Raw genomic sequence first — 19,084 nt, 5'->3', positions numbered from 1 at the left:
GATGAAAAAAACCTTTGCTCAGAAAAGAGTCATTTTTGTTTCTGAGGCGTATTGATATGTCTCTGAGCCGATCTATCAAAACACAGTAAAATCGTCTGTTGTCCCTCCCTTTTGAGGCCTCCCCCAGACTACTACTACTTTGTAAATTTGTGAACTTCTGTGTATAGTCTTCCAAAAGATGGAGCCAAACACATTAGAAATTTGGTTCTGAAATAAATAATTACATACCGAATGCTGTTTGGCCAGTGAATTGCATTGATGAAGTGAGCGCAGGGCAGCAGGGCACATTATATGGGACATTTTATGTGAGAATGTATTAATGAACAGTTCATTCTGTTTATATTTCATAACTAAGGCCCAATGCCTGTTTGGTTTTTGTGATGTTATTGATGTTTTCCACTGTCTAGCTTCCTCTAATTTATATTAAGTTTAGAAATACGCCACTTTGAGCTACTGTCCCAAACTTCCCATCTATTCTCTGAGGAGCGTGCAACAGGATATCATGTTCCTGTGCTATCACAATGTCCCACTGAGTAGTTTATGTTTTCGATGGCCCAGATGACGCATGTGTTTGCTATAGACAACAGAGAATTATAGTTTGTCTGGTCAAGTTGACTGCTTAAACATGTGCAGTTGTTCCCAGATCTAGTCCTTTACCCTGGGCAGGACGTCAAATGGGTTTTTCCATGGGTTTCAGATTCATCTGTGGCATATCTGAAGGAGTATTCACTCAGTGACTGCTGAAGGCAATGGCTTTGTCCCAACCTGCCCTCCGTCTATTATCATAAGGCTTCAGTGTTGTGATCCTGAAGGTTTCTTTATTAAAATACCTTTGTGCACAATGTGCAGATGGTTGGTGAGAATTTTGGCCGCCCCTAGAAGAACTACACCGGCAACGATGTGTAGGTGGTCAACACTTGAGTCAACAGGATGCTGGTTTGGTTTGCAACAAAGCGAGTAGTTCAGCTGCACAGAGGAACGTGGTCAGGTACTGAAGCCACATGGATGAAAGACATTGATAATTCTCTACATGTGGTGCGTTTAGTTGAAATGTCATGCAGCATGCTTTGTCTTTTAGCTTCTTTATCTTTCTCTCTTTCTCACCACTTGATTGGTTGTCGTAAAAGTGGGGAGGGGACATTTCCTGTTCAATTCTTTACCATGTTCTCTCTATTCCCTTCAACACACACACACACACACACACACACACACCCACACACCCACACACACACACACACACACACACACACACACACACACACACACACACACACACACACACACACACACTAGAGCTGCAGGATTATGACAAAAATCATAATTGCCGATTATTCCCTTGAAATTGTAATTGCGATTATTAATTACGATTATCACAATTTACATTGAATATATATAGGCGTATTATAATACTTGTCTACACAAAAATTGTTAACACACACACAAGTACTGTCCCCCTTTACTTAACATAAACATAAATTGTAAGAATGACTAATAGCAAAGACTACTAATATATAAACATTAGGACTATGCTAAAGCAATTAAATAGCAGTCCCAAACTAGTTTTTGTTAATACAATGTTGATATGAGCCACCACAGTCATTTAAAAATATAAAAAATAACACAAAGTGAAAATAAAGTGGCATTTTGGTGGTTATGGAAACGACAGTTACCATGGTGAATACACAATAGAGATCGCTAAGACATGTGACCAACTGGGCGGCAACGTCATCAGAACGCAAAGAATTATGGGCATGTTTGGCCCGTTTACATGGGCTGGCATAGCAGGCTAGTGTTCTGGCATGAAAAAATAAATAAAAATAGCGTGAAAAACAGAATATAATCCTACAAAATGCAGCGGGCTAAAGAAAACATTGTCGGACCATACCAGAAAACTGTCGTCCGTTCAAAAGTATGCTAAAGTTTTAAGCACCACACTCCTCGCTCTCTCTCATCTATCTGCATGCAATCGCAATTCATGTCAAGATTGCAATGCTGGAGTGTGTGCGTGTGTGTTTGTGCGCCCGCGAGAGAGAGAGGCGCGGGCGCGATCGAACTGTGTGTGTGTGTGAGAGAGAGAGAGAGAGAGAGAGAGAGAGAGAGAGAGAGAGAGAGAGAGAGGCGCGATCGAAAAGTGGAAACATAAAACATACTCCCTCATTTTGTTCATAGAGGTTATCATTCAAACTGCAAAGTGTTTACTTATATTTGTGTAACTCACACTCGCAATAAAACACAACATTGTGCTTTTGTCACACTCTAAACTCTTGTCAAGCTGTAACAACTGTCACCCAACCAAACACAGTTTTAAAAGCAACATCCAACCCCATTTCAAAACAGTCTGTGGGTTACATCTTTTGGACATTAATCATATCGCATTGGTTTTCATTTCTTTTCTTCAGAGCAGTTACATATTCTACATTGATTAAAAAAAATCAGATGTGTTTTTAATGGTAGTATAATTTTATACGAAAATCAATTATTTAGCATTCAGATGAGAATAAAGTTAGGGTTCATTAAAATTAAGGAAAACAAATATATTGATCCGTTCTTAAAGGATAATTCAGGTATTTAGCACTTTGAGTCTATTTTCTAGTTCGTTTTGGATGAACTAAGTTAAAGTAGTGGGTAGAATTTTGACGATGGGTCCTGTCTCGACTTTTTGAATCTTTTAGAATCGCCTCTGACCGCTTCAGAGTGAGTGTCTACGAGCGTACACAAACATGTCCTTAAAACAACCCGTAATGTTCGTTTTCAAAACTGTGCAAGAAGGACTATTGCAGTTTATAACACAGCAGGTATAGACGGCATCTTGAACACTGCGTTCTTCCCTCCATGCATAATACGTCACGATGACGTCACATTAGCAATCTCTATACTAACAAGAACTGTTAATGAAACAGCTCCTGGTGAATAGAATGAAAATCATACCTGCATGTAAATCCTTCTCAGCTAACACGTGATTTATTGGTATTTTACTTTTATTTCGTGACTTACTAATTTACATTGTAACGACGTTGCTCGTAGTTTCTTTTGCACTTTATACAGTGAAGCGATACACAGCGCGCGCCGCCGCATTTGCGCATGCAATTGAACGCGCTACGAGCACAGTATATAGGGACAGGACAGTAAAGTATGTTTTTCTGAGGTGAAAGTCTTTTTAATTCAGCGTACACTTACGACACTGCCTGGTATGTCATATTGTGCTGGGTTTTCTGAAGTAGTCGTGATTCGCCTCTCAACATGATTATGCTCTAAACACACACACAGAGTGGATTTTCTTTTGTAATCAAGGATTTGAACGATTACGTAATTAGGGTTGTAACGGTATTAGGGATGGGCATGATTAATCGACGATCGATTATTGATCATTAAGAATTTCGTCGATCACGTTAATTTGTTATCGATTATCATTAAACTAATGCTGCTGCGTTGCGTAGTGTGAGTGGAAAGTGAACGTGTTCCCCGGGCTGGTTGGTCAAGTTAGCGCGGAGGTACCTGTGCAACGTCAGTCCCCTCAGAGCGGGTGTTTTCAGCGGCTGGACTGAAGCCTTGTTAACACTCGACGCGTCCGCTCGAGCGCGAAGGTGAGCGCGGCAAAAATGACGTCATTGCGGTATTCGGTGTTTCACAGGCGAGCGCGTCGAGTAAAAACGCCTAGTCTGTTTGGGGAGGTGCGCGCGCAGTCTGCGGAGACTCGCGCTGCAGAGCCAGGCGAAGGTGTAAACGAGGCTTGACGGTCAGGTTGCGGTCGCGTCTGACCTCAGATCATGTCATCAACATGCTTATCTTTCTCAACAAAAATCAGTAGACTGGTGTAGAAGTTGTATGTGAGTTACTAGTTATTTTTTATGAGGCTTTGTTAAGTAGCCTAGCCGAATTGATTGTTACAGTAAGTAGGCTAATCTCTCTCACCCTCTTTCTCGACTCCGTTCTTGGATAGTTCTGAGTTACATTTTGACAAAACCTGTCAGATCTAAGTATTATTATGTTTTTGGTTAAGCTATTGTTTAACATGATTTTTTTTATTATTTATTATTTTGGAACAAACGAGGGTCTCTGTTTAAGAACGCCAACTCGCAGCTGCAGGTTCCGTTGCTTCCGAGCACCGCAGCGCATATATCTTCAAGTTTAGCCTAACCGAACGTCCAGTTTTACTGCCACAAGTTGATCATCTTGTAATAAAGATCTAATCGAGGAAAAAACGCTGTATTTGTGTATTTTCATTGCATTTTTAATTTATAAAAAGTATATAATATAAAAATAAATAATGAATTTGAATATAAAAATATTAATGATTAATCGATAGTCGATCGTTAATTCTCCCGACGATCGACTAAGAAAATTTAATCGAATGCCCATCCCTAAACGGTATACCGGTATGGCGGTTTATCGCGATATTGACTTGTACGATTATCATATCGTGAACATTTGCTTATCCACGGTTTTGGAAAAAAAATTAAAGCAGATCTCAAATGCGCATATGCAACTTATTTCCACTTGACTACTCCACCTATACATGTGCACTGGAGAAAATGTCTGAGACTGAGGCTGCGAATTCTTCGAAAAAAAAAATCAAAATCTGCAGTGTGGGAATACTTTGGGTATCCGAAAAACGAACGTGGGTTTTTCCTTGAAGATTGATATCCAGTTGTGTCCAGAAATATGGACGAAGAGTGGCTGCAAAATGAGGAAATATGTCAAATATGTTCTCCCATATTCGCGAAAACCTTCCCTCCCTGCAGATAAAGTTCCATTTATAACTTAAGTCCATATTATTTACGTGTTGCTGAGGGAATTTACAATATAACGCAGATGTCACGTAAAATGCGCGATTTGATAGATGGATGAATAAATCTAAAATATAGCTGTGCAATAAATAAAATCGCTATATGAGTGTGTCTATTAAACAGCGCAAAAAACTGTAAATCTATATTCTGCTTGTATACCTAGTATATACTCAAGTATGTGGGACGCTCATGGTGTTTAAAGCGTCTGCCGTCTCACTCACTATATAAGGACGTGAACACATGAACATATCCAGAGCTGCTCTGAGAGAACTAAATGAGCATTTCATAATTTTGTTGAAAATAATCATTGTCAAATACACTCTGACTGAAACTCATAGGAGTTTAGTACAACCTGTCAAAATAAAAATTATCTTAAATAAAAATTAATAAATTAAGAATTTTATTAATTCAATTGATCAAACATGTTTGTTCAAATGTGAGATCTGCAGCTTTATTTTTTCTTTCTTATTTTTTCAAAAGGTAGATTAAAAAAGTTTTTTTAATAAACCATATGTTCAACCAAAAAACCCTATCAGTTTTCATTAATTTAAGGTTCATTGCAGCTGATAATAATAATCATTGTTTAATACCGTAAACCGTGAAACCGTGATATTTTCTGAGACTATTATCATACCGTGAAAATCTCATACCGTTACAACCCTATACGTAATCGTGGCATCTATAATCGTAATCGCAATTACAAATTCGATTAATTGTGCAGCCCTAACACACACACACACACACACACACACACACACACACACACACACACACACACACACACACACACACACACACACACACACACTAGCTATGTTTCCATCCAAGTTGTAAACTTAATTTATATAACCTATAAATAGCAGATATTACAATGCTATACTATTTTGTCTAAACAAATAAAAAAAATTCTAAAATCAGTTGTTTAAAAATTGTCATTTTAAATGATACAAGTAAATTTAGGATATAATGTTTAGTATATTGTATTGATGTATTGATATGCTATATATTACCAGTAAATTAAACATTTACCAGTGTTCTTAAATTATTATTAGTGTCTTTTTAAAGATTAACTTTAATTGAGCATTAGATGACGGCCAAGGTAATCAAAATAAAAAATGGAAATTAGCCACATAAAAATCCAATATCAATATATCACTTTTTTTTTGGTTGTTAAATAATTTGGTACTGACATATTGAGCATGCCTTGTCTCCTACTTTTCTGACGCACAATCACATCTAGGAATTTATTCAGTAAATGTGTTTTTATTGTAGTTTATGGACGGATTTCGTTCACCTTAAGTAAGCATATTAGATTTTAATTTTTAAAATTTTTTGGATACATTTAGAAATTTCACTAACTGGTTTTAAACTATCTTGTTGTTGTCATCTAGCATTTTCTATTCGATATTCTACATTTTTTATGAAAATATTCCAAATATTCCATTCGTGACCCAAATATGTCACCCACTCATCTACTGACACAATACAGATACAACCACATTCTTTGTTTATAACCGAGTTACCTGTCTCTTTATGATCCACAAGCAGGTAGTAAAATGGACCAAAGTTCCTTTCCAGTGTGTCTATCTCTCTTCATGTCTGGCACATTAGTCAGCCTGTCTCTTCACAGACCACCTTGTCTCTTCACGTTCACACCCTGTCTATCTCTTATTTGACATGTTTTGTCGTGAGGGTAGTGACAATATTGTCAGGTTTTTGCTAAAATTCACAAACTGTGAAATTTCACTCCACAAAGTGAAGATCAACTGAATCTCATCTTACATGGTAGGCCTCTAAATTCCTTGTAGGGATGTCAGTTTACATACATTCACATAAGCGATCATTGTTTAAAGTAATGATCAGTTAATCAAATAATCATTAACCAACCTCCTAACCACTATTAGTCCTCATGTCATGTTACTTAACCAACAGAAAATAGGTGTCGTTTTAAGGCTAGAAGCTTTGTTTTACAGTAAATATAGGGAAATACGACCATCACTTAACAAGGGCCTTTAAATTTGCTGTCATTAGAAGTGCTCCATTTTCATAGCTTGAAAAAATAACTGCTTTATATGAAAATGTGATCTGTAAAATCATTGTGCATAACAGATAGACTTGTCATATATTGTTAAAAGGTCTCAACTTGCAGAATACAACAAGCATATTTGTTTCGGTTACCAAACTATACCAAGAATGTGAATGAAAAATCGGCGCCGACACATGTGTAAACAGTATACACATGATGCCATGTATACTAATTTTGCACCCACATTTTTGCTTGTAACTTCGCGAAACATTAGTTGACCGTAGTAGATTGCATATCTTTTTTTATAGCAGGTGGTCTCGAATTAACCCAAACACAACATAAGACAATGCATAGTGTATTCCAACATCATTTCAAAGTTCAACTAATGGAAACTGGATCTCGGGTATGGTGGGTGGGTATAGTGGCTAGAGACCTATCGGACACTGTTTTACAGCTGGAGTGCGCTTGGATTGGTTTGATCGTTCAGATTGACAGGTTTTGATTTACCATGAGCCTTAGAATAGGAGTGCACAGCTGAAACAGCGCTGGAAGATCATCGCACATCAACCAGGATCTTATTACTTTGTTTAGTCTATGTACTTTTACTGTGGCGTTTACACAAGTAGTTCTTATGTTCAGTAAAATCACTTGTTTGTAGTTTATTTTTTGGACCCTTGGTTAATTATATTTTGAAATGAATGGCTAGCCTACCTAATCCATTGCATAGGTTGAAGACATTAGGTGTGTTCGACTTGAAGTGGCACTGCGCAGACCGATCAGTGTACGGCATCAAAGTACCGCGAGAGCATTTAGCACTTTCTGACACAGACTGGAACATTTTATGAAAGAAAGAAAATAATACCAGCTCAGAATGACATAAGGAAGAATAAATGACGACGATGTTAATTTTAATGATGTCCCTTTAAAATTCACTCTAAAAGTAGTGTGTGAGTTGTGTGTGTGATGGGTGTGTGAGGAGTGTTACAATGACTCGTCCTGACTACTTCCAGTGGTGGGATCTTCTCTGATATCACTGATATCCTGCTCAGTCCTGATGAGCTGTTCGTGCTTTCTTTGAACTTTAACACAACCCCAAACCCCTGCCCAACCACCACCCCCCCCCACCCCCTCCCCAGGATGCGACAGCTTTTTGTCCAAATGGTTTCACTCTTGAATAAACTCACACGTGGCATACCCACTGCGAGAGACACACATGCTGTTTTCTCAAATCCTGCACTTGTGTCGCTGATGCTCAGGCATTTGGTAATGTGAGCTTGCAAATGTTTTCCCTATTGAGATTTTGATAATGATCCAGGGATAATCGTGAATAAAAATTTTGTAGATTTTTGACCTACTTTGTGAAATCAGTTAATGCAAATCATGTATTTTGTTGCTCGTTTTAGCATTTGGTTGGTCTAAGATCAATCCCATTTTGATCTGTTATAGTGCCACAGTATTTGTGTTTGCATTTGTGTTTAAAGTAGCATATTATTAATACATACTTATTCTTTTTAACTGTATAATAAACTGTGTACACAACGCTTTATTGGTCACTCAGGGTTACACACATTTTACTAAAAGGTGAAAAGTTGCAGAAAGAAAGCCTGAGACTTTTGCGTATGCACAAATAAAAAATTTCATATGTGCATGGGAAAACTAAAAATATTCAAAAGTTTGGTTTCAGAAAGATTTTTTTTTTTTGAAAGAAATTAATATTTTTTTCAGGAAGGACACAGCATATTTCTGTTTAATATAAATGCTGTTCTTTTGAGCTTTGGATTAATCAAAGAATCCAAAAAATATTCAGATTTCCATAAAAAAAATGAAGCAGCACAACTGTTTTCAACATGAATAATAATGTTTGTTGATCAGCAAATCAGCATATTAGAATGATTTTTGTAGGATCATGTGACACTGAAGACTAGAGTAATAATACTGAAAATTCAGCTTTGCCATCACAGGAAAAAAATACTTTTTTAAATGTATTAAAGTAGAAAACAGTTGTTTTGAATTTTAATATTTACTGAGTAGTTCTGATATCACATTTTTACGAAAGTCACAACGGCTCGTGAAAAGACACAGCAACTTTATGCAGGCTGTGTGCATTTGTCTGTGGATTAACTGTTTTGAAACTTATATGGTAGTTACATAGCCCTAATCCTCTGTTATCATGAAAAAAGCCAGGAAATTTCTTTTTGACAATATGGGACCTTTAAAGAAAAGTGAAAAAGAACAAGATGTTTTGTGTGATCTAGCAGTTCTTTAAGATTGGCTAAACAGAACAGTGAGTTTTTTTTAGATCTATTTTCTCCTGAAAGAGAGTGGAAGTTGGTGTTTGAGGAAGCGTCAGCACTGTGTATTTAAGCAAGAAAGACTGCGGTAGTACTTGGAAAAGAGAGAAGGCGGCAGAGAGTCCTAAAATAGACAGCTCACACTTCTGTAGTCTAGAAGCCTGAGTGAATGATAATCTAATCCTAAAATTCCCACAATTCATGCCATAATGACTTTAATCTTGTAGACTTATTTATGCCGTCACATAGCTGTGCATTGATAGATGTACAGTATTTATCTTGGTAATCGTGTCAGTGTGTGACAGCGAGAACCATGAGACTATTGTGTTTTCTGGAATTGCTAATAGTTCTAGTATGTAGCCTAGTTAAAGTGAACAGGACACCTGTGTGTGTGTTTGTGTGTGAGAAAGATGGGCTTTTCATATAGTATGCATGTCTGAGAGAATCAAATATATCATACGACCAATATGAAACCACATATAAAAGTTCACTGGGGCTTTTTATGTTGTTTTCCTGTTTCACTTGGAAACCTTCTGTTTTTTTTAGTTGAGAATTTTTCTCCTGTCATGATTTGCATTAGATACCCAGTCTTCCCATGATCCCGCAGAGGTCACACCTGGGTCAGAGGACTCAGGTTAGGTCTGCTGAGTCAGACAGAAAGTGGAATTACTTGCGTCTCCAGGTCTTTACCTAATCTTTTATGACTAAGAAATTGCGGTTTCAGGGACATGTATGGGCTGCTAAGTCTGAAACATTGAGCTTCAGTGTACTTCAGCTGAGTCCTCCGGTCAACCCTGTTATTATGGACTGCAAAGAAAAAACTCAGGCTATGTTGGGCCTCTGTCCACTCCCAGAAAGAGAAATGCAAACATGAACACCTTCCCCTTAAATCAACAGTCCACCTCGGGCTGATGCAGAACTGTGTACCCGTGGGATTGGCAAGACAAGTTGCTTGTCACTGCAAGGTTATTATAGTTTTAAATTTAGAATTTCTGTTTTATTTTTAGGTTTAGTTTGTCCTTTTCAAATAGCTAAGTTTTGGTTAGTTAGTTAGTTAGTAATATGTTTTATATTAGATTTTTTGTGTTTTTCAGTTTATTTTGATTGATGCAATTTAAGTGTAGCATCATTCAATTTGGCTCTTTGGATTTGGCTCTATAGCGATTTGAGGCGATAAAATACAAGTTTCTAGTGGAGGAACCGTTTGGTGATTACTTGAGTTGGGTTCAGCTGCACAAATGAATATGTTGGTTTGCGGCGTGACGGTGTACATGTGCTTACAGGACATGATTTTCTTAGTGCAAATATCACGTCTCCCTCTTCAACTCTCCCCCTTTCAAAAGAAAAGAAAAAGCATAAAAAATACTGCACAAAAAAACTGTCTTCCACTGTTTTTTTGACTCCCTGACTACAATTAAAAAAAAATAAAAGTTAACAAAAAGCATGCAAAAACAATTGACATCAAACTGACATTTTCTGTGAAATCCAACCCAACAGCATAAATTATAATTCATTATTATTACTTTACAGTAATGAATTACCATTGTCAGTAATATACTTTTTAGTTCATTTTTAAACAATAAATCTATCTTCTGCAGCTTTAATGAAAGCAAGTTATGAAATTTGAAACCTGTACAATAACTATTGTTTCAAACAATAAAACTAAAATTAATTTGTTGCAATTTTTATTCTACTTAGATTTTAAGTCAAAAAAATGCATTTGGTTTCAGTTTTTCCAATTAATAGTTGTTTTCAGTTAACGTCACTCATTCAATCGCAGTTTTTGTTTTCATTGTATTTTTGTTAATGATAATTGGTTACTGGAAACTTGTCCCATCACACCTGGTTAGGATGTAAACTAAAAAAAACAAAAAAACATGACCAGTCGCTTTACATATTAGTCAATCTAAGTTGGTGGTTTTTTCCTGGAATAAGTTGCAATATGAACCAAACTAGCCTCTGTGACACTAATCCCGCTCTAATTACAGTAGTGTACAGAATATCATAATAATAAAAAAACGAACTAACTGTTTATCAATCTTCTGTACACTAATTAAAAACTTTAAATTATTGTAGTCAAATGAGTCTGCTGCCTTTCATCCTCTGCCCAAGTCTCACGTCTGTTAGAGTGTGAATGTGGGTTCGAAGTGCACCCCACGCACAATGCTTTATTTTTTATTTTTGTGTGCTCTGCAGAGCAGTATCATTGATAAGCATTGTTACCAAAGTAACGCAAAGTGTTCCAGAGGAGTTGCCATTGGTTACTTACCGCAGGAACAGTTCTATTTTGGGAGTCTGCTTTAAGAATGTTACCTGGTCTGACCAACTCCCAGCAGGCTGGAACATGTGCGCACTGTCACCGATTCAGTCTGCTGTGTATTGGAGACACAAGCATACATGCCCATTACCCGTCCTGCCTGGTCATTCCTTTCATTCCATGGTTTGTCTGAGCACGACCGCAGACTTTCTTTAATGTGCTTTTCTCTTTTTTTGGGAGGTATATTTTAATCTTGAACGCACATGCATGCGTGCACAATCAAACAATATCAGTTGTAGCCAGATGCACTTGGGAATTGGCTCAAATGAATTCGGTTTACTGCCATGTGATGTTTTTCTCCAAAGAAGAGCGACTAATTTAGAAAGTCGTTTGTAATAATCCTTGATTGAATCATACATAAACGCTTACCTAACGCAACACCAGAATGTTTTAATGCCAAATATTTCTTTTGTATGATTTTGCCTCTCAGGCTAATCAAAGGCTTGCTGTGATTGGTGGCTTTGCTGATGTGTCATGTGATTTCGTGTGAACATGCTAATATATACATTTGCATGCACTTTCTAGGAAAAGTGGCACACAAAAGAGTGTTTTCCAATGGATTATGTGGTAAGCGTTCCCAAACACACCTGCACGTACGTATCCTGAGGCATGGAGGCTGGTCATACATTACCGAAAAACCTGACACATTTCAGACACTTCTGAGTTTGTTTTGAAGTCAGTGGGTTAACTTATAAACCTTGCCATATGCTATAACTTAGTCGGAGATCCAACCGACAGGAATATTTGTCATTGAACATTTAGGTGAAATTACATGAATTTGTTTGCCTTGATTAACTAGTTGTTAATTAGTTACAAGCCTTGTGCTGAATAATGCTGCACTTTTGATGGTTAAAATTGGCTTTGGTTATTATGATCTAGGAGTCTGTTCTTTGCAGTTACATGGCAACAAAAGTTAGTTTGAAAGTTTTAGTACAGTGAGCCAGGTCAGAAGAGAACATCTAGTGCCATCTATGAATATCTTTTACTGCATTCCGCACATGCACGCGCACTGTGCTTTATACACAACATTGTTTCTGCAGGGAGTTGAAAATGTAGGTCATTAGATTTACCATAATGCCTGGCTCTGCATTGCTCTGTGTTAGCTCACTTCCTGTCCTTCCGTTCTGTGGGTATCTAGGAGGTAAAATGCCTTCATGTTGTCATTAATGAGAATCATCAGCCTCTATGCCAAGGGATACACTCCCAAAATGCACCAGGTGATGGGATGGGTTTCTGGATCTTCACTTTCCCACACGTGTACTCGCCTATTCCTTTCTTTCTTATTCTTTCTGAGGCATGAATTTGCTTTTTCATATCTAAATGTGTTAGAGATCTTGGGTTCATGGCACCAGAATTGTAAATTAAAGCGGGAGTTTGTTCTTCAAGCTTGGATTTATTGTATTTCTTACCTGCTCTGGGTTCCTTTTGGGTTTCTCTTGGGAGAGATATAAAAAAAAAAAAAAATTATAAGCTTGCATTATGATTAAAAAATCTTCATGTTGAACCTTTTTTTAATTTTTTTAGTGTGGTTCTTGTTTATCTCTCACATTTAAAATGTGCAGCTCTCACAGGGCTCAACAATAAGATTTTTTTTTTTTGCTTGCCTCACCCCAAGTTTTATATATATATATATAAACCTTTTTTGTGTGAGAAAATATTTGGAAACAATGTTTTATTTTAAATCTGTTTATTTATTGCATATAGTTCAAAACATTATTTGTTTTTATTGTTTAGACTCCTGTCATCACATTTTCCCTTAGGAAATTCTGGCCAATATTGACAAGCTGTATTATCATGTTATGGCTCATAATCGATAAATGACTGATATTTATATATTATAATATATTTATTTAGAAATCTGCTAAAGATTATTTTTTTTTGCATTTGTTATTAGTGTTTTTAAAAACTCATTTATTAAAGGAGCGATGGCAAAGGAAAACTAAATTACCTTTAAAGGATTAGTTCACAAAAAAATGAAAGTTACTCGCCCTCATGTCGTTCCAAACCCATAACATTTTCGTTCATCTTCGGAACACAAATAGATAAGAGATTTTTTTATGAAATATTAGAGATTTCTGTTCCTCAAATGACAGCTACGCAGCTACAATTTTGACGCTTCAAAAAGATCATAAAGAGTCAAGACAAGAGATTGTAAAATTAATCCATATGAATTTTCTGAAGAGACACGATCGCTTTATATGGTGAAAAGATTTAATTTATGCTTTTACCGTATTCACATATAAACATTCATCAACTCACACATATGTAATAGTAAAAGAAAGCTCAAGCAAGTTTGCTTAACGTGCGAGAACCAACGAGGTTCATTCTTGTGTTATGCAGCTCGTTTGAGCTTCCATTAAGCAAGTTCATTTGACCTTCTGTTTATGTCTACTGATCAATGTCTATATGTGAATAAAAGCCTAAATTAAATCTGTTCATCAAATAAAGCATTTGATACTCTTAGAAAATTTGGACTGAACGGTTTGATTCATATTGATCTCTTTATGAACTTTTTTAATTGTCAAAGTGGTAATTGCATGGACTGTCAACGGAGGGACAGAAAGCTCTCAGATTTCATTTAAAATGTCTTAATTTGTCTCGCAAGTCTTAAGTGTTTGGAACGACATGAGGTTGAATAACTGATGACTGAGTTTTCTTTTTTTCATTTTTGGGTGAACTAACCCTTTAAAAAATAAGACAAAAAATAAAATAAATACAATATCGACCTATGGCTATAAAGACATAGTTTGTAATATTGGCTCATAAGATATAGTATTGATATATTGTTCATCCCTAACTTTCACCAATAATTGTTGCAATTTAGACAATTCCTAATCTATGTTAGGCATCTAAATAACTTTACCTTGGTGACCTATTTACATCAGCACAAGAACAGTTTCCAAAGCTTAAATCATGCACATCCCCAATAAACATAATATGTATTGGCTTGAGATTGCAAGTGAAAGTTCTTTTACAGAAAGTCTTAAAACACTTCCTTATTATTGAGCCCTGCCATGTTTGTCTGTCTGTTGTCTTAAAATTTAAATGAGTGTAATTGAATCTGTTGTCCTTTTGATGTGATCATGTTTGATTACCCTGTTGTCTGCATTAATTATTTTCTTGTGATTTGTCTAGCTGTTTCTCTTTCCTATATTTGTGTTTTGCATACTCTCTATCTCTTTCTCTCTCTCTCCCTCCCCCTCCGCCTGTCTGCTCTGAGTGTGTGTGCTTGCCAGACATGCCCATGCCCTCGAGCCAAGGACCATGATGCAACCATGTTTAAGCTCGAATATTCCCTCCCTCCAGACGTTTCTGACGGACATTTCAGCACAGAGAAATGACAGGGAAGAAGCAGCAGAAAAAAATGAATCGATGCACCTTTGCAGCATTTGCAAGTCCCCTGTGTCCTTAGAAAGCAAGAATGCGAACAGAGTGCACTCTGGGATTTGTAGTTCGGCTGACTCTTCCCCATAAACCTGAATTCAGGTCACTCGACTGAATGAATAACAAATCAACCCTCTAGTTATTTGCACACATCGATTAGACACTTATTGCATGGTTGATCTGAACGTGTAAACTAGTACACTAAGATAACCTTGAGGATGTACCATTTGACATGCATTTTGTTTTTGCATTGGTCTATTGATGTGGTTGAGGTTGGTTCCCACAAACATGAAAATTCTGTCATCATTTGCTCATCCTCATGTCATTTCAAAATAATTTTCAGTTTTTGTTTTTCACATAATGAAAGCCAACGGGGCCCAATGTTGTTTTGTTTTGGACCCCATTGCCTTTCAGTGAATGGACAAAAACAGTTCTTCAGAATACCTGTCTTTTGTGTTCCACAGTATAAAGATAGTTATACACGTTTGGAAAGACATGAGGGTGAGTAAATAATGAGGGATACATTTTTAGGTGATAAATCCTGTTAAAGTGTCAGGAAGATGGGGAAAAGTGTAATTTTGTGGAAGATTATGGTAAATCAAGAAGTAGCCTACAACTCGCCTGCTCTTAAGTTACCATTGTACGAGCGTTGAGGGCAGACTTTTTCCCTTCATCCGTGAATCTCTCTCTCTCTCTCTCTCTCTCTCTCTCTCTCTCTCTCTCTCTCTCTCTCAGCCCCCATCATAATTGTGCGCATTAGAGAGAGAGGTGCTCGGCTGCTTGTGCATGCATGCACAATCTCATAAATGCATAGATGACTGATGCTGCCAAGGAGAGAGACGGAGGGGGCAGGAGTGCAAACGGAATCAGCGCTAGCATCAGTGAGAGAGAGAGAGAGAGAGAGAGTGAGAGCGATAGACCAGACAGGGAGGAGAGGAGAATAGAGGACAGTCGGCTGCATCGCTCCTCACACACAGACGGAGGTGGAGAGAGGAGAGGATGAGAGACTGTGGGGGAAGGAGAGGACAAAAGAAGACCGCTGTGCCATTCATCACGACGTTCCACAGAAGTGAGGCTGGACGAGACTCACTCTAAACGAGGGAACTGGCGTGACTTTGTGATTTTGAAGAGAACCCAAGAAACGGATAAGAGAAAAGAGCTTGTTTTTGTCTTTCAGGGAGGGGACTGAGCCAGAAAGCGAGTGAGGGAGAAAGAGGAGAAGGAGGAGGATTGTGTGACACTATTTAAATATTAACGTGATTATGATTTGAACATGGAGGTCATTCGGTTTTACCTATAAAATGTGGCACTCTCACTCTCTTTTTTTAATCCAAGGACTTGGGGGTTAAAATATTACTTTTTCATTCTGCAACAACCAAACTGTGAGGACAAAAAACCTCTTTAAAGCTCCTTAAATTCTTTCACTTTGACTTTTTTGGATGGCAGCTCACAAACTCTTATATTTCTAATGTACATAGTGCTGTCTGTTATTGAACCAATGTTTTTGGTGTTACTTAAAAGTTATGCAGACAAAAATCAGGTTTTTATTATGCAAAATATTTAGATGTCTTTATTTGTAGTGTATAAAAAAGGTGCTTTGAATATATAGATAGATATTTTATAGATTTCAGGAGGACTTTTTAGTGTTTTCTAGTTCTGCTGTCTTTAGCCCGGAAGCGTGCACGAGTCTGTCTTAAGTGCGTGTGCACTCTTGATTAAAATTTGATTTCCTCATTGGTATGGTGCCACAACTGCGCTCTGTGCATGTTCGGATGCGTGTCTGGTTCATTCTACGTTCTGGTGTCAACACCAATCACCAGTGAGGTTTTGGTGGTGGCAGCAGCTGGACTGTCCCGTCCTGTGCCAGCGCTGGCTGCAGAACATCGATTCTCGCTGGCTCTGAGCTCTCTTGATTGGACACGGAGAGAGTCGACAGGTTTTGTGTTGGCGAAACTTGTTGGCTTTTGTTTGGGTTCTTTTATGACTCTGTCTCTCACACTTTTTCCTCAGTCTGTTACCATGGCAACAGTTTCATTGGCATGTTAAGTTCTCACGCTTTGTCTTGTGTAACTTCAGTGCAAGTGTGTTGCAGTGTCCCAAGTTACGCTTTAAATCGGACTTTAAGTTCAATCTCGTCAGTGTTAGGAAAGAGTCGAACCTTCGGACCTTATGAGGGTTCAAGGCGCTTTCTCTAAAACTTTTTGTTTATTCAGTCGATCTCTAAATCAGATTTGCCATATCTAATATTGGCTTTTTTCTCTGACCATCAATATCATTGAATTATGATGTTATCATTTGAAAATGTTAATTGAAAATGGTGTAGTTTAACTCAGGTTTTGCCATCTGTGCTGGAGCTTAACTGCACTAATTCAACATCCGATTTACCTTTATGATTATGTGATCAAGCGGCTTATCTCAATGTCTTAAAGACAGGGAAGCTAGTCTGATTGCTACTGTACATATGTGATTGACAATAGTCTCTCTATGTGGCTGGTTTACTTGCCTTTGGTTTTACTTCAGATGAACAGGAACCTCTCAACCTTTAGATACAGTTCAGCCAGTGTTGATTTGGCGACTCGTTCACTCATGTTTACTGGATTCTGAAACAACTCGTCATATAAAAAACAGGGATTGCCATATTCATAACCGACAGGTGCTACACCCAAGCTAGGTTACCATTGTGTATTGTGTGTTAAACTGTTACTGATATTATTTAAATGTTTTTTTATATATATATATATATTGTCAGCTTGATTTCTACTTCTCTGTACAGGTTCTCCTAAACACTGTGCTACTTCTGACCCATGTTGTGTTGACGTCAATAAAGTTCATGACACGATGAGCAACTCTTAAATACAGCTTGGACACTTCTGTGTAAGTGCACAAAAAAAAGAGCAACACTGTTTGGAGACAGTGAGCTCTACAGTGCTAAAGTACTGATTCTGTGCCATGTCGTTGTGATATAGTTTACGAAATTGAAGCACAGGCCCATAACTTTTGTGCTTTGTCAATCGGGTCCGAGCGGTTCTCTTTACAGGTGCTCTATGAGAAATTTCTCTGCAAGAATGGCCCAATAGCACCACTAACGTGATGCTTTGTAGGTGCAGTGCAGTGCAGTGCACATAAATCCCCCGGGTCCCTCTGGTCTTGTTGTACTCCAGCTGAGGTAATAGGGACTGCCTTGTTGTCTTTGACTGCCAGTCACATCTGTTGGAACAACTTGAAAAGTGTTGCATTTGTTCATGCACATCCGAGGCAAGACACAGTTTCCCTTTTCAGCCCTGAGGTTTCTTTGTGGTCACACACTGATGCTAAAAAGACAAAAAATCAAAAACACCCGAACGTACAAAGTAAGCCACGACAATTGAAGTTCAAATTGTTTTGTGGTAGTTTATGCAAAATATATGCAGTGAAAACCATTATAAAATGAGCAAGACTGGATTTGACCAAAGTTGGCTGGATTTGCAACAGACTGGTGTTCTTAGCAACAGTAGAAACTCTTAATGGTCTACAAATGCTAATCATTTGTGAGGTTTAGAGTTACCCTGGTGTGTTAGCTCAGTACTGTAGGAGGTTACAAGACTGTTACGGCTCTATCAGTTGTTTTTAAAGTGCTTTACACTGGGGAAGTGCATTGGTGTGGTTAAATTCTGTGTTTGACTTTGCTAAGTGACATTTAGAGGGTAGGTTTTCACTCAGGAAACAGATCTATAAAGAGCTGCTCCATCCAACACTGTTTTCCTGATCTTGAGGTGTCATTTAGGCTAATGAGCGACTGATTGATTTTCCAGTTAGCATCTAATGAGCATATCTCTGGAGGCGGTACTTAAGATTTGGCCAATCAGGTCTCATTATCATCACCCTGACAGTGCTGGAACGTGCTTATTTTAGGAACATCATAGTTCCCTTGCAGCTGGATTGCCACAATTTAACTTCTTCACAGATCACACCAAACAATCAGTGGTTCTCTAAATGGTGCTCGAACCCACGTTGTCTTCTATACAGCCATATTTATCTTTGACTTAACTGTTTCAGGGCTTTCCAAGTCTAGTTGGTCCTTTTCTAAATCATATTTCTACAAATTGTTGTTTATCAGGGTTAGTTATCTGTGTATAATATACATTTAGTTTATTATTGCGAGATTACAAAGAGGCTCAGGTGTTTTTTTAAGGCAAGAAGGAGTAGCAGGACAGCCTGGAGAACGGGAAAGAAGACGAGGGAGGGGGCGTGGAGGAGAGAGAGATTATCTGGAAGAAGAGAGCGAGTGTGTTGGAGAGGG

At 37.7% G+C, this 19,084-nt stretch overlaps 1 protein-coding gene across 3 annotated transcripts in view; it reads left to right on the top strand.

Moving 5' to 3' along the window:
* The window catches only part of shc1 (SHC (Src homology 2 domain containing) transforming protein 1), a 39,929-nt gene that overhangs the window by 1,921 nt on the left and 18,924 nt on the right, over window positions 1-19,084 (top strand). The window contains exon 3 of one of the 3 annotated variants that reach the window (XM_077211094.1): window positions 11,947-11,988. The exons of the other annotated variants lie outside the window; for them this stretch is intronic. Coding sequence (XP_077067209.1) covers window positions 11,977-11,988 — 12 coding nt within the window. The 5' untranslated portion in view covers window positions 11,947-11,976. The remainder of the gene's footprint in view (window positions 1-11,946; window positions 11,989-19,084) is intronic. 3 annotated transcript variants of the gene reach the window in all.

The sequence above is a fragment of the Siphateles boraxobius genome, unplaced genomic scaffold (genome assembly GCF_051911475.1).
Source record: "Siphateles boraxobius isolate OS27281-9 unplaced genomic scaffold, OSU_SipBor_1 12, whole genome shotgun sequence".
In the NCBI taxonomy this organism is placed as follows: Eukaryota; Metazoa; Chordata; class Actinopteri; order Cypriniformes; family Leuciscidae; genus Siphateles; species Siphateles boraxobius.
The sequence above is the reverse complement of the archived record's forward strand: the minus strand, read 5'-3'. Positions and strand labels throughout refer to the sequence as shown.